Below are 25,159 nucleotides of genomic sequence, written 5' to 3' on the forward strand. Positions count from 1 at the left end.
AAGGTCATTTGCCCAAGGGCATTCAACAGGGGTAGAGCTGGGATTTGGACCCGGGGCCCGGCCATGGCTTCGTGGTCTCGACCCCACATGTGATGCTTGCGGGATTTTCCCCTCGCCGTTCAGGCCCCCAAGCCGCCGGGTGCCTTGCCCCTGATGTTGTTCCCTGCTCTCTTCCAGACCATCATGGAGCAGTTCAACCCCAGCCTGCGGAACTTCATCGCCATGGGCAAGAACTACGAGAAGGCGCTGGCAGGTGAGGCTGACATCGCTGGCCCGCGGGTGCGAGTGAGGACATCTCAGTAGGTGGACAGCTCCTGGGGCCTGATTAGGGAGGGACGGCGGTGTTTCCAGAAGCACACCGTGGCAGAGTGAAGGTGTAGGTGCTGCACCACAGAGGGCCATGATGTTTAGTGCACACTGTGGACATGGGGCCAAAAGTGGCAGGATGGCTCCAACCCTGGAGTTGGGGGGGGTCGGCCTGCACATTTCAGGCCAATGGTGGTTCCTTTCCTGAAAGCATCATCCAAGGACATGTCTTACCCCCGGGGGCTTTCTCTCAGAGTGACGTAACTTCATTCTCAGCTGCACAGTGTCGATGGCCTAGGGTGAATCCGTCAAGGCCCGGCCTGGGGTCTCCTGCTCGCGTGCCCCAGCCCTTGGACACGAGGCACAGGCCTCCTTCCAGGCTCCTCCACCCCCACCTGGGCCCCCAACAAAATTCTGTGGGGGTGGGGCCTGGAGGTGTCCTCCCTTCCCCATTTTCCTGGACTGCCCCGTAGGACAGAGCCCTTCAGCTGCCCTCGGCCTCCCCAAGGCCAGGCCTGGGCCCGCTATGCTTTCCTTTTATCTCTTTCAAGGAGCCCGCCCTGCCCGGCAGCAGACGCACTCCCAGACTGCAGAGCAAATTGCGTGCGCTTAATTGAAAACTACCTAAATAAAATTTGATCAAGTGTCCAGTAATAAGTCCCTAACTGGGTTCTGGAGAAAACGGATTAGAAATAGTAATTATGCTGCTGGCAGGTGCTCCCTATGGTCCTGCTCCAGAGGCGCCCTCGTCCTCCTTCCAGCGTGAAGGGCAGCTGGGGGGGCTCTTCTGATGAAGGAGTTTGTGGGCGCACCCGGGGTCTTGAAGGGTCTCCGAGTTCCTGGAGGAAGCTCCATCCCAGGCAGAGGGCAGCGGGCAGCGGGCAGCGGGCCCCAGGTGTGGTCCCAGGAAGTCAGCAGGCCTGGCGCTTTCCGTGCCAGTCCCTTGCGAAGTCAGGTTAGAGCAGAAGTTGCCCTGGGAAGTGGTGTGAGTCCCCCCCCTCCGTCCCCGTGGTGCTGCCTTTAGCCCACTTTGAGCGTGTGACTCTCTCCCACTTACAAGGCTCGCTCTGAGACCGTAGACGGGGACAGAGTCCTCAACCCAGGTTGGCTGGGGTGGTCTTCCTGCCGACCCACTTTGCACGTCTCCTGCCTGGGGTTGGTGTTTGTCTCGTCAAGACGCCAGGCCTCGTGGTCGGGGTGGCACCCTGCGATTTGACTTGAATAGCTCTGGACCCAGGCCGTACACTGTGGTCTTACACAGAGAAGGAGCTCTCAGGATTGGAACGAGAGAACATCAGCAAGAAACGGGCTTAGGTCCTGCCCAGGCTGGAGCCTGCTGTGCACAGGGGAGGCGGCTGACTGACAGGCAGGCAGGATCGCTGAGTAGGTGCTGCAGGTGTTGTTACTTCCTAGCGAGGGAAGTAACTGCCCCTTCCTCTTCTCTCAGGTGTGACGTATGCTGCCAAAGGTTATTTCGACGCCCTGGTGAAGATGGGTGAGCTGGCTAGCGAGAGCCAGGGCTCCAAAGAACTCGGTAAGACCCCTAAATGTGGCAGAGATCCTGGAAGTCCCTGAAGTCGTTGGATGTCCCCATGCCGATCTGGGACCCCGCCCTGTCCTGTGTCTGGTCCTTTGATTTGGGATCAAGTTTTCCCTGTCCAACAAGGGAAGTTTTCCTAAAATGGCAGTTGCCCTCGGAGCTGGCGAGGGCTGTGGGGCACACACCCTGCTGAGAATGGGGTGCACCAGGTGGCTCAGGTCCCCTGAGAAGCACGGTGTGGGGATGAGGAGACAGGCAGATCCACGTTTACAGGTGTTTGAGGCAAAACTTGAATGGCCGGCATAGGGGAGCCATGTGAAAAGTTGGACTCAGATGATGGTCTTTAATGGTGTGGGGAAAGGTTCCTGGTATAAAAATGAGGGAAAAAGGATGCAAACCCACAGCATGGTGTGACCAGATTTTGTAAAAATACATTGGGGGCACGTTTATCTCATGATACAGGAAGAGACCCCAGAAGCTTAACAGGTAGAATTTCTGGGATGGATTATTTTCTTTATGCTTTTACTGTGTTTTGCACATTTCCAACATGAGCTCACGTTACTTTTATAGTCAAGGCACACAGTGTGAAATGGGAAGAGCTGTGGGCTCCCTTGGAGAGGCTCTCAGTTGTTGGCAGGTTTGAGGGCGTTTGTTTTCTCTGTGTGTCCATTAATTCCGGCTCCCAGAGGTGCCTCTGTCTTATCTACGGTGCAGCCTTTAGCAGAGGCTGCCTGCTCTCGCTCGCAGCACCGCCCTGCAAACTTTTCACACCGTCCTGCCCTGGAAGTCAGGCCTGCCCGCTGCCGGGCTTTGTGGTGCCCTCTGCTACTCCCTTGTTTGAGGACACGGTGGCCCAGCTGGCCCTGCTGTCCCGGCCCTGGGTCCACACCGTGCCCAGCAGGCCTGCCAGGTGTGTGTGCTGTGTGTCGTGACTGCCACCCTGGCAGAGCAACAGTGACGTCCGGGTTTTCCTGAGAACAGAGAACAGTGTAAAAGCCAGACACAACTATGGGACCTCCCTGGGCTGGGAGCAGGGGCAGGCGACCATGTGCAGGCGAGGCTGGGCGGAATGAGTGACCAGGGCCGGACCCCTCATGTGGGCTGGGCTCTGCTCACCTGGATGTGGGCCTTTCTTCAGTGTGTACAGAGCTGACTGGTCTCCAGCTCTGTGGCTCTAGAGGGAAACCTGCTGGCCTCTTGGGGACACTCAGCTGACCTGCCTCCGTGAGGACATGGAGGCCGGGGTGCTGTGGTGGTCAGGCCTGCAGGCTCAGCCTGGCTGGTGACGTGTTGGATGTTTGGGCGGATGGAGGCCTGGACCCCTTTGTGATTGGCGTTGGCCGTGAACCAACCAGCTCTGAGCTCAGAGGCCACGCGTGGGCCCCGCCCAGCACTCCTGGGCATCCCGGCTGTGGCTCCTGCAGCCACCGTCTGGGCCCCTTGGAAGAAAGTCGGGTGTTGTGTGTGTGATCCTGTGTGTTTATACACGGCTCCTGTCTGTGAAAGGGGCACTTTCTTATCGTGGTTAATCGTGGTGGCCAGGGGGAGACATGTGCCTTCTCCCCGCAGTCACACACACGTGTGGAAGGGGGAGGGTCTGTCCACGGGGAGATCGGGTCCCATGTGGCCCCATAGTGAGGGTGGGCGTGTGCGAAACCGCAGTGAGATTCCAGAACTTCCGGCGGGCAGAGTCCTTGGGAGTTGTCGCTACAACAGGCCCGTGAGCAGGACAGCAGCCTCCTGCTGTGGAGTCCGCACATGGAAGGGGCGGGCGGGGGGGTTGGAACATCCCTCCACCCACCACTCTAGGAGCTGTCTGGGCTCCGGCCTGAATCAGGGAGCTTCTGGTTGACTTGTGGGTTTTTGAAATCTCTCCAGGGGCTTTTGGGGCTTTGTGCATCTGCGGGGGTGGCTGGTGAGGTGCCAGCCAAGGGAGGACTCTATTTCCTCTCCTCCCAACGGTTCTGACACCAGATGTGGGTTTTCCTGCACCAGCCAGCCCTCCAGTTTCTGAGCACCCCAGCTGGGCGTCCCATAGTTCAGCTCACTTCTGACACGATCTACCCGGGGTCAGTGCAGACCCGCAGGGTGAGGGCCCCATCCCGAGAGACTGCCCCCCACCCCAGATGCTGGCGCAAGTCATGGGTACCCAGTTCACCACACTTCTGTCCAATCTGGCTACAAATCGGATTCCCACCACTCCCTCCTCAGATCTGGTAGTTTGCTGGAACGGCTCACAGGACTCAGGGGAAGGCTTACTTCAGAGTCCCAGTTTGTTGTAAAGGGTATAACAAAGGACCCAGGTGAACGGCCAGAGGAAGAGATGCACAGGGCAAGGTCTGGGAGGGTACCGAGTGCAGGAGCTTCTGTCCCCATGGAGTCGGGGTGCCCCACCCTGGAAGCTCTCTGAACACCATGGTTTAAGGGTTTCCAGGCATGAACAATTGTTGGCTCAGTCTCCAGCCCCTCTCCCAGAGGATGGGGGTGGGGCCCAAAGTGCCACTTCTAACCCTGGCTCGGTCTTTCTGGTGACCAGCCCCCATCCAGAGCCCACCCAGAGTTGCCTCATTAGAACAAAGGATGCTGCTATCACCAGGAGATAACAAGGGATTAGGAGCTCTGTACCAGGAACCGGGGCAGAGACCAGTGTGCCTTTCTTCTCAGGTCATTGTCAGCCCTGCTCTGGGAACTGAATTTTTTCTTTTGGCAACAGCTTTACTGAGATGTAATTCACATGCCATACAACTCACCACTGAAAGTGTACAATTCACTCGTTTCTAATGTATTCGCAGAGTTGTGCAACCATCACCATATCTAGTTCTCAAACTTTTCCTCACCCCTAAAATGTAAGCCATCCCCATTAGCAGTCACTCCCCCTCCCCTAGCCCCTGGAAGCCACTGATCTGCTCTCTGTGTCTGTGGCTTTACCTGCTCTGGACGTTTCATATAGATGGAAGCGTGCACTAACCCATCGTGACCGTTTGTGTCCAGCTTCTTTCAGTTAACATCGTGTCTTCGAGGTGCATCCATGTTGTAGCGTGTCAGCTCCATTCTTTTTATAGCTGAATAATATTCCATTGTGTGGATTCCATTCCCCAGTTGATGAACATCTGGGCTGTTTCCATGTTTTGAGCAGTTTCCATAGCATTGGTGTCAGCAGTCGGCACAAGTGTCTGCGTGGACACTTCATGTATGCCTGGGAGGGGAACTACTGAGTCACACGGTCGGAGTTGAATTTTTATTAAAGCAGCACACACCCTGGTTTAAAAATAAGTCTCCCTGCCCCCCACGTGCCCGAGGCCCACTTCTCAGCCCTGCATGTTGTCTGCCTGTGTTTGCTTCCATACATGTAAACAGGCAGGTTTGTGCTGCTGGTTTTCATGTTTTGTTTTTTTTTTTTAATCTTTCAGCCATGCCGTGCGGCATGCGGGATCTTAGTTCCCTGACCAGGGAGCAAACCCGCACCCCCTGCGGTGGAAGCACGGAGTCTTAACCACTGGATCGCCAGGGAAGTCCCTGTGCTGTTTCTTCTTTTTAATTTTGGACATTATTTGGATTTAGCATTTTTATACCACTTCTCGCCCCACCCAATAGAACAATGACAACTTTTGCTTAAATCGGTGACCAGTATCACCTTTGTGCGGTGCTGGCAGGAATCCTCAGCTCAGACAGAGCAGTCTGACGGCAGTGCAGCGGACTGCACGTCTGAAGTGGAAGCATGATGAGATGGACATGAGTGCACACCTGCCCAGGTAGTGCACACCTGCCCAGGTAGCAGACGGCCCTGTCACCCCCAGCATTTCCTGGGGCCCGCAAGAAAACCTCCTGCCTCTCTCCCTCCGTGCTCCCCCCCCTTGCCAGGCAACCACTGCTGTGTATTCTGCCCTGAGACTCGGTGTGCATTTGCTCAAGTTTTGTGTAAATGGACTCGAGTAGTGTGTGCTGTGCTCTCTCTCGGTCTGGCCTCTTTTATCTCATGATTGTTTTGAAAGTCATCCCGATGTTCCACGTACCTCCAGACCATCCTGCCTTCGTGCCAAGTAGTTTCCGCTGTGTGGAGGTGACCTGTTGTTTATACATTCTTCCGCTGATGGACATTTGGGTTGTTTCCAGTTTTGTGCATTTCCACGTCCACATTTCTCTAACGAACTAATGACTTCGAGCATCTTTTCACATAGTGTTTGCCGTTTGTTTATCTTCTTTGGTGAAATGTCTCTTCAGATCTTTGTCCCCCTTTTTTCAGTTGGGTTTTTGTCTTATAATTGAGTTGTAAAAGTTCTCTGTGTATTCTAGGTTGAAGTGCTCTCTCAGATACATACTTTGCAGATATTTTCTCCCAGACTAGCCTTTCATTCTTGTCACAGTAGTTTTATTTATTTATTTATTTGACCGTACCACATGGCATGTGGGGTCTTAGTTCCCCAACCAGGGATCGTACCCCCTGCAGTGGAAGCGCAGAGTCTTAACCACTGGACCGCCAGGGAAACCCCTCTCACAGTGGCTTTAGAACAGAAATGTTTAATTTTAATGAAGTCCAGTTGAGTGATATTTTTTCTTGAACTGTGGTCCATAGGTTTTTGTTACTATTTTGACAACTTTGTTTTTGCTGGAGTTAATAATTGCTCCCCTTCGTTTGCTTAGTCGTCAGTTTGCGGTCATTAACTCGCTCCCAAACCCGAGACCGCGCTCTGGGACTCCTCCCTGCCGGCCGCAATCCCGTTCATCTGGCCGCTTCTCCCCCTCTTGGAACTTGCCTCCCGGAGCCCCGACCTGCTCTGATACCCTGGGCCGGTGGCTGGACCATGCATGGGACGCCCCTTCTCCAGTCTGGGACCATGTTTTCTGGGCCGTGGGTCCTGTTTTACTCCCTCAATTAGGGAGATCATCCTTCCTTTTAATGGTTCCTTAGCAGGAAAAGGGGAAATAACATTTCTGAGCCCATGTCTGTCTGCGGATGTTTCTCTACCTCGCACTGGCTTAGAATTCCAGGTGGGAGACCGCCTTCCCTTAGAGTCCTCACCCCCTGTCCTCTGCCTTCTGGTGTTGCAGTCTTCAGTGTCATTTTGGCTAATTTTTTTTTTTTTTTTTTTTTTTTTTAACGTGAGTTTTTTGTTTTTCCCCTCCGGGAAGCTTTTGAGACCTTTGTCCTTGGGTGGGTGTTGTGAAATTTCCAGACGTAGCTACAGTGTGTATGTTGGGGGAGGGCCCAAGGGGACCTGGAGAACAAAGCATCCCAAGGGTGGGTGTGGTGTGTGGCCTCCCGGGCCCCCGGGAGGGGTAACCGGGGGCAGGGGTTAAGCTGCAACTCCGACCTTGGGTGAGGACAGCAAGGGCACAAGGAGGGGCGGAGGACAAGAGCAAGGGTATGTCCACAAGTGCAAGGTGGACAAAAACGCATTCTGGCAGAAATGGGAAAGTCTGGAGAGGAGGAGGGGGTCGAGGCTGGGGGAAGGGGGCAGGGCCTGGCAGGAACTGGGGCTTCTGGCCGTGGGAAGCCGGGTTTGTGCAGCCTGCTTCTTGTACCCGCGTTATGATCCGCCTGTTGCCTGCAGTAGCGGGTGCTGCGTTTTCACTGCTGTAGAATATTCTGTGAACACGTGATGAACACAGTGTATTTCTCTGTCTTCTCCATCAGCGCTTGGGTTACTCCCGGAGGGGGGGGCGGGGTGGGTTTGCTGCTCTGAACGAGCTAGTCCTCGGGACCATGATGCCAAGCCCACCGTGGGGTGACCTCCACGCGGTTCCACAGCAGCCGCTGCCCCGGGGCTCACCAGTGTGACGCCACAGGGCTCTCCCTTCTGGCCCTGCTGTCCTCCCACGTGACCGGCGTGTGAGGGTTCGCAGTGCTCCTGTCTGAGTGAGGCTGGGCACCGCTGCCTTCTATTCCGGTGCCCTTGTGCCCCCCTCTGTGTGGGCGAGTCCCACCCGGCAGGCCACCCAAACCCCAGGCGCCGAGGCAGCAGCTCTGGTCTACCTGGTGCTGGAGGGGAGGGGAAAACCAAACTGGGACCAGCATCTTGGATACCAGCAGGACAATTGTTTCCACTTTGTTATAACTTGGGGCGTGCTGGGTGCCCGTGTACCAGGGGCCGATGACCCAGCCCAGGGGCGATGCCCGTCCTGGGGCTGCCCTGCAGTGACCTGCTGAGAAAGCTGAGAGCTTCCAGGTCCTTCTGAGCTTTGAGGCCCTGGTAGAAGTGGCAGAAATTTCAGATTTGGGACCCTTTGCTCTTGGCTGGAGTGTGGTGGGGATTGGGGTTTGGTGGTGCACTTTGGCCACTGTCCTCATGGAACAATGTCACTGGGTCACTTGCCTAGGAAACGTTTTCTTCTCAGTTCCTTGGTCTCGTTAGCTCTGCCTGTGGCCCTGGGCATCTGTATGAGCTCCCCCTCCCCAAAAGCTGGTCGGGACCCCATGTAGGGGGGCCTGTGCTGATTCCCGAATTATCTGAATCTTGGACATTCATTGACAGGCTGTTTGGTCTGGCGTGTGGCCCATGTTTATAGGTGTCTGTTATGTTTGAAGAGAACACATGTTCCCTGCTTATTCCGATTCTGGGTGCAGGGTTCCTAATTGCGTTCAAATCTTCAGTAATTCCACCTCCTTATTAGTAAGTGAAAGAGGCGTTTTTCTTACTCCCCAGGAAGATGGGCTCATCAGTTTCTCTGTGAGGTTTTTGCTTTATGTGTTTTCCAGCTGAGTTATTGAGTGCGTAAACTACAAGTTATGTGTGGTCGTGTTTTCCTGACAAGCTGAACTTTATGAGGGGAACTTCTCTGTTCTCAGTAACCCTGTTTTCAGTCTGTTTTGTTTCATGCTGAATTTGTTTTCCTCCACCCTTCCTGTCTGCAGCCCTGGGGAATTACTCGTTTCTGACCACTTTCTTCTCGATAGACCTTACTCCCCAGGATGGGAGGGAAGAGATGCGAGGTCTCTGCTGTCCTGGGGGTCAACCAGAGCCCTCAAGGGGTGAGTGCCTCTGGGGAGGTGGTGCTCCAGCCGAGGTTGTGGCAGCAGCCTGGAGGGAGCTCTGTTCACACTGACGACGTCCTGAGCCAGGCGCCGGGCTCCTGACCAGAGACTTAATCTCGAGGCCCTGCAAAGTGGGGCTTCATCTGCCCTCTTGCTGCCCACTTCCTGCTGGGGTCCCTCTGGGTGTGGCCCCTGGTGGCTTTGGGGTCAGGGATTGCCAGGCAAGCAGTGAGACGCCCTGGCCACTCCCCGGTCGCCCTCCGTCCTCTGCTGATCCCTGCCCCGTTCTTCCAGTTCTTCTTGCCTTTTCTTTCCCATGAAGGGCAGGAGCTGTATGGCTCCTGCTCTGCTCCCTGGGCCAACAGCCCACTAGGACGGTGTGGGATTCAGCCATGCCGACCCTCGTCTAATGCTTCAGAGGGTACTGCACCCCCTCCCCATCTCCCTATGAGCCCTGCACTGCGTCCTTCCTGCATAGAGTGAGGGTCTTGAGCAGCACATCGCCCCCCCGCCCCCCCGCCACGTCAGCCGACCACGTACTGCCCAGAGCTGGACCCCTTATCACCAGAGCAGAGGCTTCTGACGTGAGGTCTCCTGCTGAGAGCGAGGCTGAGGCCCGTGGAGGTCAGAAGTCACAGCCCAGTCGCTGAGCTGCTGCCCCTTTGTTCCCCGTCCCTGTGGAGAGCGAGTGGCCGCTCTGCCTTTGGTCCTGTGGCCAGGAGGCAGCTTGGCCCTGCAGCTCCAGACCTCACAGAGGAGACGGCCTCTCATCTTCACTCCACTCGGCTCTGGGTTCGCTTTGATAGGCAGGCTGCTTAGTCGGGGTGCAGGGATGCCTGCCTTCCCCATCGCTTCGCCGCCCTCTCATCCCCCGCCAGCAGCCACCCACACTTGCCGTGGACTTGTCTCCCTGACCGCCCCCCTCACAGCTCCGTTGAGGCACACCTGGTGCCACCCCCAGGCAGGTGATTATGGAGGTCATCCCCGTCTCTTTGATCTGTGTACTCGGGGCAGCTTTTCCGAGGCCCTGTCTGCTTGCTTTCCTCACGGATTTCTGTGCTCGTGGGGCTGACCGGCAGCTCAGGGCAGCGCGGGTGTCCCATCTGGGTCCGAGGCTCCAGGCTAGTCCCCGGTGTATACAGACCCAGGCCTTCCCCAGACCAAGGAGCCAGGATGGTGGCCCAAGGGAGGGTGACCCCGATCACAGCACCCTGAGGGGGCTCACTCTCCAAGCTCGTAGACCACAAACTTGGGGGTTTGCTAAGATCTGGAAGCGAGCATGTTTTCATGTTTGTTTCTCCTGCTTCTTTCTCTACCTTGAGCCTGGAGGCCACAGGGCATAGGGGGCAGGTGGCCCCTTTGCTGCTGGCCACAGCAGGGTGCACCCAGCCTCTCCCCGTCCCCCTGACACGGGCAGCCTGAGATGCCAGCATGGTGGGGAGCATGACGCAGAGTGGGTATTTCCAGACTGCTCCGGCGTGGGCTCCAGGGCTGGTCGGGGAGGTCGGATCTCCAGTCAGGCTCCTTTTGCCCTGAAGGAGGGAACAGTGCAGACGCTGTCCTCTTGTCCTGGGCGCTGTCAGCAATGCCATGTCCCCTCTGGGCTCTCCCATTGCCTTAAGCTTTAAGTCACAGGACACTTCAGGTCATATCAAAGCAGAGAGAGCAGGTGGAGACCCCCCGGTGCCTGTCCCCTGTTGGCACAGACCAAGTACAGTGGCATCTCACCTGCGCCCTGTCACTGCTCCCCTGGGGTGATCCCGATGGCACCTCCTCGCTTCTCCATCCAGCCCCCGTGTGCACTGTCAGCAAGCCCGGCCTTGGCCATGGGGCTGAAAGCACACATGTGTGGGGGACCTCAGTCCAGGCAGTGGACAGGCTGGCTTCCGGGCCCTCTGTTCCACCATCACGGCCACTCCACAATTGGCCTGGTGCAACATCAGACTGGTGCAGTCTCTGTGTTGTCCTGCTTGCTGGTTTCTTCCCCGGTGTTGGCCCCTGGGGTGCCCTGCTCCCCTGCTCCTGGGGGTGCCACCATCGACCTTGACCTCATCCTTTGTGCAGGGGAGGCCACTGTCCTGTCCCCCTCACCGACAGCCGTGCCACCATCTGCAGTAGTCCCCAGGGAGCTGGCACTCCTGAGCACATCCTGCCCGCTGGGTGGCCCCCTGCAGCCAGGCCCCCAGCTCTACTCCCCAAAGCCACCGTGCAAAGAGCAGGACTGAGCCCAGCACAGGCAGGAGTAAGAGGTGGAGGCCAGAGTCCAATGCACCTGGGCTCCGGGCACAGTGCTCAGATGGGCAGGTGACTCAGGGGCTCTGTGCCAGAATCATTCATGCAAGAAGAGGGTCAGTCAGCTGCCCTGTGTCTGTGCAGGAGGCTAAGGTGACATATCCTGTGGAGCATTCTAGGCTTTCCTGGCTGGCAGCACTAACACGAGGCCATCATTGCAACGAAGGGCCCAGCCTGCCCTGAGCCCTCTGTTTCCTCCGTGTGTGGCCGACCTTCACGCTGGGCCCGTCCCTCCAGAGCCTGTGTCCAGGGCCTCTGCCAGAGCCTCACCTGGACATTTTGTCCATCTGCGCAGGCGAGGGCCAGCGGCTGAGCGGCCGTTTTGTTTGGCCCTCACCGTCTCCCGAGCCTCTGTTGTGTTCTCTGCCTTTGAAGAGCTCGCTTGTTTGTGATCCCGGGCGTGTGTGTGCTTGCAGGTGCCCTGGGCCTGTGCTCGGCCGCCACCTGCCTGCACCCATACTGGTATCTGCACCCGCACCCATGAGAGAGCGGGAGCTCTGTGCTGGGGGGGGCCTCGGGGCAGGAGGCGGCTCCCTGCACCTGAAACTGGGCCAGGTTTGGCCGCTGAGTCACTGGATGAAGGTGTGGCCTGAACACTCCCCTGGCGTTTGGCTGCTGTCCACGCCCAGCTACCCGAGTGAAGAAGCGAGGCAGGCAGTCCCATGCCACCTTCGGAGACTCGCCCCGTGGGACTTGGCTACCTCTTCTGGTTCCTGCAGATGCCGGCTGACTTTCCCACGACAGCCTCATGCTTAGAGGCACGGGGTGGCCCTTTCCTGCGCGTGGGTCGCTGAAATGCAGGGGCCATGTGACCCCAGGGGCCTTTGAGACTGTTGCCGGATAGTTTCCTTGGCAGAGGCAGTTCTGAGATGGTGCCACAGGCCATCCACCAGGTCGGGGGGCTGCCCACCAGGTCGGCTCCTGTGCTCCCTGTGAGGCCGGGAGGTTGTCGGGCTGCATCACGGCCCCTTCCATGTCATGCAGAGCTGTCAACACCTGGCTGGGGAGCCCGAGTGTGTCCCTGCCTTCCCTGCAGGTGGGTGACAGTCTGTCTCACATCCACCTGCTGTCAGACCCCACCTTTGACTGGTAAACCTGACAGACGCCACTTGGAGGACTTAATTACAGCTGCACAGTGGGAGCCAGGGCGATTTCACATCCCTGAGGGTCCTGACTCAGAGGACCCATGTCGCCCTACACTGTGGTCCCATGATGGCCTGGTGTCCCCAGGCTGGCCTGGAGTGGGCTCCTTGCCTGCATCCTGCCTTCACCTCCTCTTCCCAGCTGATAACACCAGCAGCCCCCGCCATAGCACGTGGGGGGGGTGTCCCTTAGCCCCTGGGAGAAGTGGCCAGCACACAGGCAGTCACCGGAACCCCAGGAATAGGGTCCACGCTCTCCTGGCCTCCCTCAGGCCTCAAGCAGATCTTGACAGCAGGCAGATTTTTTGCAGTCTCTGTCCTCGTGCCCGGCTTTGTGTGGATGCTGAACAGGTCAAAGCCTGGGGCTGAGCACAGGGTAAGAGGGCAATCTGAGGGTCCCCTCTCAGGGCCCCCTGGACTCTCATGACTGGTGTGAAGGGCCAGGGGCTCCAGCGTGTCCACTTCGCCTGCCCTGATGAGAGCTTTATGGGGCCGGCTCGAGCCTTTGTCAGGAGGGATTAATAAACGTCTTAATTGGATCTGCCTGTTCTCAGCGACTCTGGCCATAGCAGGAGAGACGGCTCAGGGTGTTTTCATGCTTCCTCGGTGTCCGAGGGCCCACTCCAGGGTGGGAACATCCATAGGGAACAGCGGTGTGTGGCTGTGGTGACCCCACACCCTCTGGACTAGTTCCTGGGGGTCCTGCTTGGGAGGAGGGGAAGGGGGCCCTTAGCTGTGGTTCATTCTGAGCCTGGTTCTGGTGGTGAGGTGGGGCTGGCAGGGTCTGTGAGGACCGGGCCTGGGGCTTGTTCCCACTGAGGGGGAGCATGTGACCTGACCTGGGTCCGCAGCAGGAGGCTCGCCGAGGTCCTTTAAAGCCCATCCTGCAGCAGCATGCCTGTGAGGGCTCTCCCACCACGGCCAGTCTGACTCGAGTGCCTGGGTGGCTGGAGGGCCCTGGGGGCCCCCAGTCCTGTGACCCCGCCGTGCCTCCTCTGAATTGAGGTCCCGCCGACAGCGTGTGCTGTGTTCTCAGTGTGTCTGTAGCTCCCCGCCCCCAAGTGAGAGTGAGGAGGAAGCGGTCCTTCGTTTATCCTCCAGCAGAGAGCCGGTGGCCCTGGAGCATCCCACGCATGGCGGGGGGCCCGGCGGGCACAGGTGCCGGCTCGGGAGCCTCTGTGGCAGGTCTCCGCCTGTTCCGAGGGGTGCTGGCCCCTGGGTCCCCGGCGTTGGCAGGAGGGCAGGTGTGTCAGAGGCACTGTGGACGCTCCGACCGCAGAGGCCTGATTACCTGATGAGCAGTCCTCAACTGGGCCTGTTCCGGATTGTGTCTCACATGATTTAGAGCAAGTTGATGCCTGAGAAACCGTCCCCAGGAGAGCTGATGTCCACTTGGACAGTTAATCGGGGGCATGAGTGGGCAGGTTAATGGGGCGCCACCACCGCTTCTGGGGGGCCTTCATGGCACTTGGTGAGGATCGGAGCAGCGGTGCCTGCCCGGCCTGGGGCGCAGCCTCACGGGGCTGTGACCCCCTGGAGGGTGGCCGCCCTGGAGGAGCGCCATCCACGCACCTTCCAGCTCTGGGCCTGGCCTGCCCGCCCTGCCGAGGTCCAGGTGGCCTCCTGTGGTCAGGGGTTGTGGCCTTGTCCACTCACGTCCCTGCTCTGGGTGGGAATGTGGGAGGAAAACCCCTCCCTCTGTCCACACCCACATTTCCCTGTCCCCTTGTGAGTCGCGTCGGGCAGGAGAAAAGACGGCATTTTGAAGCACGGTGATGCTGGTGGGTGGAGGGTCTGTCGATGTGAGTTCCTGCCCTGCTGTCTCCCGGCAGCACAGCCAGCGTCTCGCAGTGCCCTTTCCTGCTGCTGCTGCTGCGGGGACCCGGCTCAGCCAGCGCCTGCCCGGCCCATGGGGAGAGGACGCCAGGTTGACCCTAAGTCCCCGCCTCCCTGTCGCCCAGGCTCAGCCCACACGCTCCACGGCCTCCTGTCGGCCAGTTCCTTGAAGCAGCCCTCCATCGGCCTGGGCGGCCAGCCTGGGAACCCCGAAGCCCCGAGTGTAACTGTGGATGCCTGAGAGTGTGTGGACTGGCCGAGGACACATCCAAATGCATATTTGGCTTCAGGAGGCCCGGGGCAGGCCTGAGCTTCTGAGATCTTATCAGACTCCCTATGTGGCCGATGCCAGTCCAGGACCTGACCCGGAGCAGGTAGGGCAGAGGCTCAGGACAGGAAGGAGGCCAGCCCGGACGGTTGGGCCACGTGTGGTCGGTGCCTCCTCCACCTCGTGCCACGACACTCCGGTGCCTGGGCGTCCACTTTGGACACAACACTGATACCGACACCGAGGGGCCGTTTGGTCTTGCTCTGCTTCAGAGCAGCAGTCAGGGAGGGTCACTGTCCGCTATCATCACCATGGCAACAGCCATCGATTTTTGTCCTGGTTATCCTTTTGGCCACCTGCCATTTTTTGCCATTTTGTAGGCAGGAGAAGAACTCTGCCTCTACCAGGGAGGAACTGGTGGCTTTGAGGCCAGCAGGGAGGATGGGGGGGGTTGGTGGCTGATCCCAGAGGGGTCCCTCAGTGCTGTCTGAGCTCTGCATCCCATACCGGTGGCTCTCACGGCCGACGCGACACCCCCGCAGCCCTCGGCTGTCTGTCTTCCGGAACGAGAGCTCTATATTCGTGCCTTGTTCAGGCGTATGCTAATGAGCTCTCAGAGGCGCCTTTCCGCTCTGGAAGCCACCAGAATAATTGAGCATTATGGATATTTGCTTCAGAAGGCTTCAGGAGGCAACAGGCGCTCCCAGCCAAGTTTGAGCAGCTGATCCCTTGGCTCAAGAGCCCCTTGACCACCAGCAGGGAATGGGAGCTCTGGCTCCTCCTAAAATGACAGATCCTCAAGAAACGAGTGTTTTGGCGCCCTCGGTGGCTGCCGGTGACCAAAAGGAACGCCATGACCACTTGGCAGTAATAGTGCGTCCTGCTCGCCAGGTTCAAGTCCAGCTCTGCAAAGACAGGGCTGGAGGTTTAGTCTCCAAAGGAAGGTCAGACACCTTCTCTGCGCCCCCAGCACCATCTGGGGCTGCTGAGGGCTGTTCCAGCACGTGGCTCTACCTGGGAGGAGGCAGAGAACTCCTGCCCACCCCACCGCAGCACACGCCCACACACGTTAGTCTCGTGGTCGCAGAGTCCCGGCTGTGCTGGTCTCACCTCTGCTTCTCCTGGAGAGGTAGTCCAGGGGTCTGGTGTCAGTGCCCAGGTGGGGTGAGGGCTCCCGACAGGCCTGTGGCTGCTATGGTCCTCACCATGGTCCCCCAAGCTCCACCCCTCACACTCTGTCGGGCTCCTCTAGTGGGGGGGAGGGTTGCTAAGGTGGCCCTGGCTGGACTTGATCAGGGAGCAGAGGGGCCGTCCTGGCACCCCTGCAGTCGTACCTCGTGACCCCACCCAGATCATCCTTCATGTGACGCCTGCACTGGTCAGTCGACTTGTTACTGGTCAGTAACCGTGTGGACGTTCTGCTCTCAATTCCACCTGGGCCACAGCCTCCCGGCCACCCCAGCCCCTGCCTGACGTGGCGGTGCCGGCAGAGAAGGGCCACTCTCCCTTGGAGAGACCTGGCACTGTAACCCCAGGTCCGGGAGGACTTTGACCTTTGTGGTGCAGCTGACAGCCCTGGGCCACCCTGCCTTTTCAGACGGCTTCATTTCTAGCTGCATCCGGGCTTGGCTGCCCCCTGACCGGTCACCCAATTTTATCCCCAGGAGGAGCAGTATCAGCCACTTTGGAGTTGGGGCGGGGCCTCGGCAGGTGGCTCCTGGCGGTGGAGGGACGGTAGGACCCTCCCCAACGCACGATAAGGCTGCTCCTGGGGACCCATCAGGGCTGGGAATCTGGCTGGGGTGCTCATGTCCTGGGGTGATCTGGCTTGACGTCTACTAGGTGGGGGGCCAGCAGGTTACAGGACTGGCCTTCAGGGCTGTGGCAGCCCAGGGAGCCCTTAAGGATGAGCCACATGGGCAGGGACTTAACGCTGGAGGTTCCCATTCTTCCCACATGTTCTCAGATCCTGTCCTGGAAGGCTTGTGCTCTGGGAGTGCCCAGCATGGTCTGAGAGGTCCAGGTCCAGGCAGCTGGGGAGCAGGGCTCTCATCAGCGTCCACCACATTTGTAATGCTGCTGAAGACACCCACTTTCTCGTAGCATCAGCTCCCCCTGCACGCTGACACTGTGCCTTCATGGGAGCCCCGCGGGCTCTTGTCCACAGAGCCCTGTGCAGTGTCCCGTCTTCACGGCCAGGGTCAGAGACAGACACAGCCCTCTCACAGTGGGAAGGACACAGGTGTGAGGATGGGGGTGGTGAGCAAGAAACCAAGCACTGGGGACCCCTGCCCAGGCCTGACTTTGGCATCAGGGACGAAGGACATAGGCAGGGGAAGAAAGGGCACGCGTGGTGCCCTTGACCACACATGGGTGGTACCCTCCTGCCGGCCGGGGCCCAGCTCCTCAGAAGGATGGAACATGCATGTGGGCAGGGGGCTTTCCCTGTCTTATTGCCCAGTTCCTGAACCTCTTCACCCACCATCCTCCTGCTTAAAGAAAGAGGGTGTGTGTGGCAGGACCGTTGATGTCAAGGTGGAGCTGCACCCAGGTTCCTGGCTGTCATTGTCACTGTTACTGGCAGGGGCGCAAACACTTGCCCAGCTCTTTCTCTGGGTCAGGGGCTGTGCCGTGTGCCTTGTCAGCCCAACCCCCTAATCAGGAGACACGTGGTCTTACTGATTTAATCCTGGGATGAGGTACAAACATGTACACGTAACCCATGAGACAGTGAGGTCAGCCCAGGCCTGGAGCCTTTTCCCCGCAGGTGCCTGGACTATCAGGACTTGTCACCCCCAGGTGGGCCCCCTGACGGACATCCCCTGGCTGGTGGACAGGCACCAGGATGGAGGCTGGTCTCTGCCCTGGGGGTTGGTCCTGCTCTGTGGCAGTGGGTTTTGGAGGAGGCCCCTCCCCACCTCCACACTTCCCACCCCTCCCCCAGCCAGGGCTCAGCCGCCTGTGCCTTCCAGAGATTGAAACTGCCTTCTGTGACCTCCCCCACCTCAGGTCCCCAGCTTCCTCCCACTTCTTGGGTTAATCAGGTTTTAGAAGTTTCACTGGGTTGCCCTCTGGACACTGATCTTGGGGGTGATGCTCCACTGTGGGGGTCACAGTGCTCTGGGGGAGGGACCTGGCCCTCCATGCAGCTGTGCCCAGCCCTGGGGTCCGGCAGCCGGGTCCTTACCCTCTTCATCCCGTGCTGTTGTTCACTTTTGCTGGGGGTCAGCTCAGGCCACTGGCTGTCTTCATGGGAACCATCTCAAAGCAGGCTTTCTCGGGTCTGTGTTGCTTTGGCAAAAACGTGTTCTTTTTTAAGCCTAAATGGGTGATAACTCATCTCCTCCTGAAATCCTGTCCTCGCTCCTTTGGGATTAGGAGTCTAGCGTTATGGCCCAGGAGAGGCCCTCAGGTGGAGTCTGGTCCACCCTTGGCTCATAGAACAAGGTGGGGAGCTGCACAGATCTGCCGGGCGCCAGCCTGAGCGGCCAGACTCTGGGGCCTGAGCCCCCCTCCCACCCCGGCTTGTTCCCAGTCTCCCAGATCCACGCTCCCTCTCAGCTTCTTGTCATTTGCAGATTATAAGAACATGTGTTTTTTCTGCAAAAAGAAAAAACCAAAAAAGCAGCCTGAGTCTTTAAAAATGTCAGCATTGTGAGAGATGCAACTCGAGAGGACTCTTCTGGATTAAAGAGGCTGAAGACTCCCGACTCCACAGAGGAAAGATAAGAATTCTGGTGCCGCTGAAGGTTAAGTCCTCATAACCCACGATTAAGCCTGTTTATGACTTACTTGTTCTAGATGCTCACAGAGCAGCATTTAGATAAACAGTATGCTGACTTATTGAGAGAGAGAGAGAGAGAGAGACAGAGAGAGAGAGACAGAGACAGAGACACAGACCTGAAGAGCCACGCGTGAGGTCCAGGGTTGGGGAGCAGCTCACAGGCGGCGATGAGTTGGGGCACCCAGCCCCCGAGGTGCGGGTGCTGATGGAAGAGGGTCTGTGTCGGTGGCCACTGTCCTTGGGTTGGGCTGGCCGTGGGCCTGTGCACACAGGTCCGTGCTCTCCAGGTGCAGAAGTTGACATGCTGGCCACGCCGTGATGTTTATTACCGTCTCAGGTGGTTCAGCCAAAAAGTGTGTGCACGGGTATCTAGGTGCATGTGTCGGAAAGAGCCAGGGAACCTGGTGAGGGGTGAGCGGGTACCCGCTCTGTTATTTTAGCTACTTTCGGGAGGTTTGGAGGTTGGGCTGGGAGGAGAGTGTCTGTCTTCTAAGCGCTGATAAGAACAGATTCACCGCTGATAAGAACAGATTCACGGCCCCTTTGATCTCTGGGCCTTGGATGGAACCCTCTGGGTGTGGCTGTAGACCCGGCCTCCAGCCACACTCAGGTCCCCTGTGTCAGTATTCAGTGCCCTGGGGGACTGCCTGGTGCCTTGTGGAGCTCAGGTAGGGGTGGGGCTATACCTGTGCTGGTCTGGGGCTCGAGAATCAGCGAGATGAGGCTCCCTGCCAGACCGCTCCCTGCCGTCTCTGTGCCATCGGCAGCCACAGGCATCCTTCGTCCTCCCGGCCTTCGGGTGGCCCTCCTTCCTGACCTGCCTGGCCCACTTACCCCTCACTCTTCCTCGTTCCTCACTGGCCCATGTTTTGTCTGCCTCCCAGGAAAGAGTGCAGGCACCACAGAGGCAGGGCCTCTGGCTCACTGTCTCACCTGGAGCGGCACCTGCATGGAGCAGGTGCTCACGGAGCAGTCGTCAGTGTGGTGACGATGAAGGTGAGCGAGTGCCCCAGGCTGCGAGCGGGTCACCTTTATCTCAGTAACAACTCTCACATGAAGACACCAACCTGCAATTTCTAGAGTCGGTCCCTTTTAAAAATCTGGTACCTGTAATTTTCTCTAGTCTTCTAGAATCTTTTATCTTTTCCCAAAGAGCCCAGTTTGGGGAAACACTTGAATGTTTCTGAGATCTGAGATGTCAGTGGTGGGCCCTACGTCCCCGAACACGTGTAAATCGACTGCTCCTCCGAACCGTCTACAAGTTCTGAGAGCACCCGGGGTGGGTGGCTGATCCTTCTGTGTCGTCTGCTATCAGGTCGGGGCCATATCACAGCAGGGTGCCGCCCTGCTCGAGTCCTGACCTTGCCTGGAGCTCCAAGCGAGAGCAGCTCCGCCCCTGCCAAGCTGCTCTGTTGAGTGTCTGCCCCACTGCCATCCTCCCGGGTGTGGGGCCTTCCTGCACCTGGGCCTCCCCCTCCTCAGCTGTGCCCTGCACCTTCCAGCTTATGGCCCCGGCCCCTCTGTGCTGACGGGGTCTCTAGTTTCTGCCTTTTTCTCCCCTCAGTGGGTGCCTTCGGTCCCCAGGTGCTGGCCAGCACTCACACTGGCCAGTGCCAGGCCCCTCCACCTTGTCCTTGTACTGACGTTCTTGCCAGGGGCTGTGAACATTTTTGAGAGTCTGTTGGGAATTTTTTCGTATCGGTGGTGAAATAAAACACTTAAGGAAAAGAAGCAGAGCGACTGAGCCGTGATGCTCCCTCTGGCTCACGATCCCAAGGTTTGGCAGAAGCCAGCTCCTGCTGGGGGTGGCCAGCGGGGGCAGAGGGTCCCCCGCGGACAGCCCCCAACCTCCCCACTCAGCTCTGAAGCGAGAGGGTTGCTGAGTCACCCAGACTTGCAAGAGAGGCAGGCTCCTTGCTGTGGAATCAGTTCCTATTCCTATCTGCAGCCTCATCTTCCCAGGGGGGTTTGGACTAGCCTGGAGCAGGGAGCGGTCCCCTCAGAGATGGCAGTGGGCGCCTGGAGGGGCGCTGCCCCTGGCTCCCTCGTGGCAGTGGAGGGCTCGTTCTGGCTCTGGAGAAACCTGGGAGGGCTTGGCAGCTCTGAGGCTCCAGCCCCCCACGTGGTCACAGTACTGGCTGGAGGCTCCCCTTTTACTCACCTCCCCCCAGGGTCTGCTGGCTAGTGGACTCTTGCTCTAAGCCGATGGGAAAAAACCTCAAAAATCATATGGCGAAGATTGTGTACAAAAAGAATTGAGTTATTATAAAATAAAACTGCTTCCTAGGGAGAGCTGATTATCACAGGAGCGAGCGCTATTTGTAATAGCCTGAAAGTGGAAACACCCAAACGTCCACCGATGGACATCATGGGCGACTGGATAAACAAAATGCGGCTCATTCCCTGGAATGTCATCCAGCTGGGAGAGGAATGAAGCACTGACACACTGCCACGTGGTGAGCCTCAAAAACGAAAAACATGCTTGGTGAGGAAGCCAGACACAAAGGGCCTGTGTCACGGGATCCCACTGATACTAAACGCTCAGAACAGGGAGATCCGTACAAACAGTAGATTAGTGGTTGTCCAAGGCTGGAGGGAAAGGGGAGTGACTGCTGATGGGGACAGGTTTCTGGAGTGACGAGAACGTTCTGGAATTACGAGTGGTGGATGCTCCTTGAGGACAGAGTGGCCTGTGAGGGGCTACACAGGCCTGGGCCTCAGCCCTCCCTGTCCAGCCACCCCAGCTCCAGTGTTGTGTCCTTGTTGGGGGCCCTGTCCCTGCTAGAAGGCTGGACCAGTTCTTTCTGCCCCTGTCACCAAGGGCAAGGCCACCACCCTGAGGGACAAGGGCACAGCCTGGCTCCCGAGGCCACACAGCCTCTCTTCAGGGGGACGCGCACCGTCTGCAGGGTACCCAGGCTCCCAGGCCGCAGTCGTGCAGAGCAAAGGTGGTGGCGACTGTCCCGACATTGTGCTGTCTTAGCCACGCCAGACAGAACCAGCCTGTGTCCAGCCTGACTGTGCTGGAGGGGAGGGAGGTGAACAGCACGTTGCTTACATCGTGTGCCTACGTGTGCATATGTGTGTTTGCGCGTTCGTGCATGTGCTGCCCCAGCCCCTGCCTTCCCCTGGGGGAGGGGAGTTGCCATGTGTACCGAGTTCCACTCTTAACTCAAAGACACAAGGCTGGTGTTTAAGGTTACCAAGAGTACCAGGAATTTTTAAACTCAGAGCTGAAGGGTGTGCAGCCGGAGGTGACTCACTGCTGACCTGGCTGCCTCCTCACAGGGTAAACACTGGGTGGGAGGGCGTCGCCTCGTTCTCAGATGCCTGTGTTTCTGACGTGGTTTTGTCCTGGATGAAGCCTCATGACACCCAGGTGTGCCCTCTCCTGTCCCTGCTCCTGATGGCCTGCTCCCAGACCCTCCTCAGTGCCAGGGTGGCCTGCCCGCTCCCCTCCTGTGGCGCCCTGGGGCCTGGCCACCTGCCTGCCTCCCGCTCTGTTCACACTCCTCGAGACCCTGGCGGTCCCATGAGTGGTGACAACTGATTACCCTGCTCCCCCGCTCTTTGCTCTGGCGAGGCTGGGTCTGGGCTCTATTTTAAACCTGGTTTTTCGAGTTTAGGGCCCACCTGTGCTGTGGACCGAGACCTGGGTTCCAAGATGAGGCCTGGTAGAAAGCCCGGTGGCCTCCTCCTCCACGTGTGGGGTGGGCCTGGGAAGGTGTCTCCACCTCGTGCTGGCCTTTGAGCCCAGAGAAGGGGGGAGGCTCTGGCCGGCCCCATGGCTCCAAGGACCTTCACTCGCCCGCCTCCCAGGACCCGGAAGGGACCTGGGTGAGAGGACGAGAGAGTGTCCGTGCCAATGACTGAGGCCCCCGGCATTCCTGGGAAGCCTAGTTCGGGGCACAGCCTCATCCCCGGGCAGGGGTGACCGCCCGCTGCAGCTGGCCCAGCGCCCCCGCAGTGCTCCGGGGTCCACTGCCTGGTGGCTGGTACACGCTCACACCACCTTGCAGACATCATGTACACGTGGCTTCCTGCAGCTGCTTGTAAAATGCACCTTAAAAATTCCCCGTGTGGACCGGCCTGTGGCAGCCACTGGCTTGCAGCTCAGAGCATGTGCCCACTCCCCGCATGCGTGCCCAGGGACACAGGCGGGGGCTCTGGTGGGCGGAGGCGATGGGGTGCGTCCCAGTGCATCGACAGAGCTTGGGGTGCAGTGTCCAGAATCCTCAAGAAGCTTCACATACTCTTCTTGGCAACAGGAATTCTTTATCTAAAGGACTTGGTATTTGTTGTTGTTGTTATTTTTCAAATGTTTTCCTTGAACTAGTTTTGTGTGGCCTTTCAAGGAAATACGTGTTTTCAGTTTGATCCGGACACTGATTTACAATTCTGGGGCCTCAAGCGTGGCCAACGGTGCCACTTGCTCTGTGTCTTATTTATGGACTTCATGTCCCTTGAGAGAGCCCATAGGGCCAGAGGGTGACCTGTGGGTCTGGATTTCCTGTGCGTGCCACCCTTGACACTCAGGACGGCATCCCCACCAAGCATGTCAGATCTGGGGCTGCTGCAAGGCCATGGCGGTGCCGGGGGCCTCATCCCACTCGGGAGCTGCGGGTCTGAGCAGGTCAGGTCAGGGTGGTGGCAGCCTGGCCTTGTCCCCTGGGCTGCCCGCTTGTATTTGTCTTGGTGGTTCCTTTTCAGCCAAGGACGGGGACCAGGCACCTTCTGTCCCCTGTTGTCCTTGGCCAATTCCCTGACTCATAGACCGCCCCCTGGGGTCGGGATGGGGTAGAAGTGGGGTCAGGGCCAGGAGAGGATGAGTGAGACTCACATCCTATCCTGCTGGGGCTGCTCAGCCTCAGCTCAGCCCTCGGCGTATGGTTGGTTGACCATGGACCATGCTGCCCCCAGGCAGCCGTGGTGGGGGTGGGGCCTTCTTGTCCCCAGGTGCCGCCCCTCCCTGCCCGCCATACCCAACAGCACTGTCAGGCCCGAGGTCAGGCTGCCATTCGGAGCCTGAGTGAGTGGAAAGTAACTTCCAGGGACTCTGGGCCCCCCCCGCCAGGCCTTCCCCTGTGCCCTGGTGCTGGTGTCCATGGCCCTGCCGGCATGCGTGGTGCTCAGTAAATGTTTATCACTTTGGATTAGGGGATTCGTGCATCAGGAGCTCTGGCGTCTGCCCCTGTTCCTGCACCTCCCCGCTCCGTCCTCCCCCTCCCGGCTCGTGGACAAGCGTGGTCCTGGAGGCAGACCTGTGTGGACCGGCTCTGATCCCTGTGGCCCACCCGGTCACAGCCCGGTCACTTAGCTTCCTGGAGCCGCGTGTCCACGGGGGCGTAGCAGCACCCCAGGGCTGCGGGGAGAGAGAATGGAGACTGAGGCTCACACATACGGCCACACGTGTACCCACTCAACACCCTCGCGCAACACAGCCACACACGCTCACACCCACACCCAACCCCCTGTGTCCATGCACGTACTCACCCCCACGCACACCCTGTGCACCCACACGCACACACGTGTACACTCTGGCACACACATGCCCTCCCCCACTCACACCCACACAGACACCACCCACTCGCTCACGCTCACACGGCGTGGCACTGGCCCTGACCTCGAGCATCCTTTGAAGCCTCAGGCTGGGCCTGGGCTTCTTCCTCTCTCTGCAGTAGCCGTGAGCAGCTTGGTGCCTTAGGTGCCAGCCTGGGCCCCTCAGGGGTCTGTGCTTCCTCATGTGGTGCCTGGGAAGGGGTCTTCGCACTGGCGGCACAGGCGGCAGGCTGGACACTCAGCCCAGGGCCCAGCGAACCACAGCTATGTGTGGTCTGACCCCATCCTGAGGGGACCCACCAGCATGCCTGTGTCTCCCTTTTTCTTTTTTGTTTTTGGCCACACCCCATGACTTGCAGGATCTTAGTTCCCCAATCAGGGATCGAACCTGCACCCTCAGCAGTGAAAGCACGGTGTCCTAACCATTGGGCTGCCAGGGAACTCCCCCCACCTTGTCTCCTGACAGGAACATGCGGTTGGCTTTGCAGGGCCTACCCCCTGGCACACCGTGGCTCCTCCCAGCTGCCAGGTGACCCCTGGGGCTCCTTCGGAAGCACTCCTGTCCCCTCCTCCTCCCTCGACAGAAATCTGTGCATCCGACGCGAAGCCAGGCCTTTGGGCACTCAGCCCAGCAGCGCACTGACAGTGAGAACTCAGAACTCAGATGGGGGTGGGGCACCCGCTGGCTGGAGAGGCCGCCCTCGCGTGAACTCCAACAACAGAGAGTGACCCTGGGAGGCAGGGCCCGGGACCTGCCAGCGGAGGCCAGCACTGCGGCCATTTAACAGCCCACTGACCTTGGGCAGCCTGCCCCAAGGATTGGCGATCTGTCCCTAAGGCTCCTGCCTGTGGTGATCGCCATGCTCTGTGGTCATCAGGGCTGCGACAGCACCAGCAGGTGATGGAACGGCCCGATGACCAGGAGGAGCTGGCCGTCCCCAGAACCCAGCTGTGCTTCTGGGAGGGAAAGCGACCCCAGGGGATCATGTGTGTGCTGTCATTGTGATCTTGGAGGGTGGGCAGCGTCATCCCATTAGGGCAGGGGCCACAGGAGCTGTTCTGCTTTCTGGCTGGCCTCACGGGGACCAGAGGTGCTCATTGTGGCTGCCTCCAAAAGGATCCTCTGGGTCACGTGACCCCTGAGTGGCCTGGATGTGAGCAGGGGAAGGAAGTCCTGGTGTAGGCAGCACCTCGGGACAGGGTTAGTCAGCAGGTGACTGCCCCCGAGGGCAGGGACGGGCCCTCCTCCATGTGACCACAGCGCATGGTTGGTGCCTGCCTCCAGAAATGGCTGCTTAACAAATACTTGCCGATGAAATGAATGGAGCTCGCACTGCCCGTTCCAGACCCACCCTCTGCAGAGGAGGAAATGAGCCATTTGTGCAAGGAGGTCCTTCACGCTGACCCTGTGGGTGTGGGCAGTGGCCCTGAGGGTCTTTCTTTGGAGGCAGGTGCCATG

General features: G+C 58.7%; 1 protein-coding gene across 6 annotated transcripts in view; it reads left to right on the forward strand.

Annotated features, from left to right (window-relative positions):
• Positions 1–25,159, forward strand: part of BAIAP2 (BAR/IMD domain containing adaptor protein 2) — a 71,028-nt gene that overhangs the window by 15,616 nt on the left and 30,253 nt on the right. For all 6 annotated transcript variants that reach the window (XM_059908333.1, XM_059908331.1, XM_059908335.1 and 3 more), the window contains exons 2-3: positions 178–253; positions 1,754–1,840. In XM_059908333.1, the coding sequence (XP_059764316.1) occupies positions 178–253; positions 1,754–1,840 (163 nt within the window). The remainder of the gene's footprint in view (positions 1–177; positions 254–1,753; positions 1,841–25,159) is intronic.

This window comes from Balaenoptera ricei, chromosome 20 (genome assembly GCF_028023285.1).
Source record: "Balaenoptera ricei isolate mBalRic1 chromosome 20, mBalRic1.hap2, whole genome shotgun sequence".
NCBI classification, from domain to species: domain Eukaryota; kingdom Metazoa; phylum Chordata; class Mammalia; order Artiodactyla; family Balaenopteridae; genus Balaenoptera; species Balaenoptera ricei.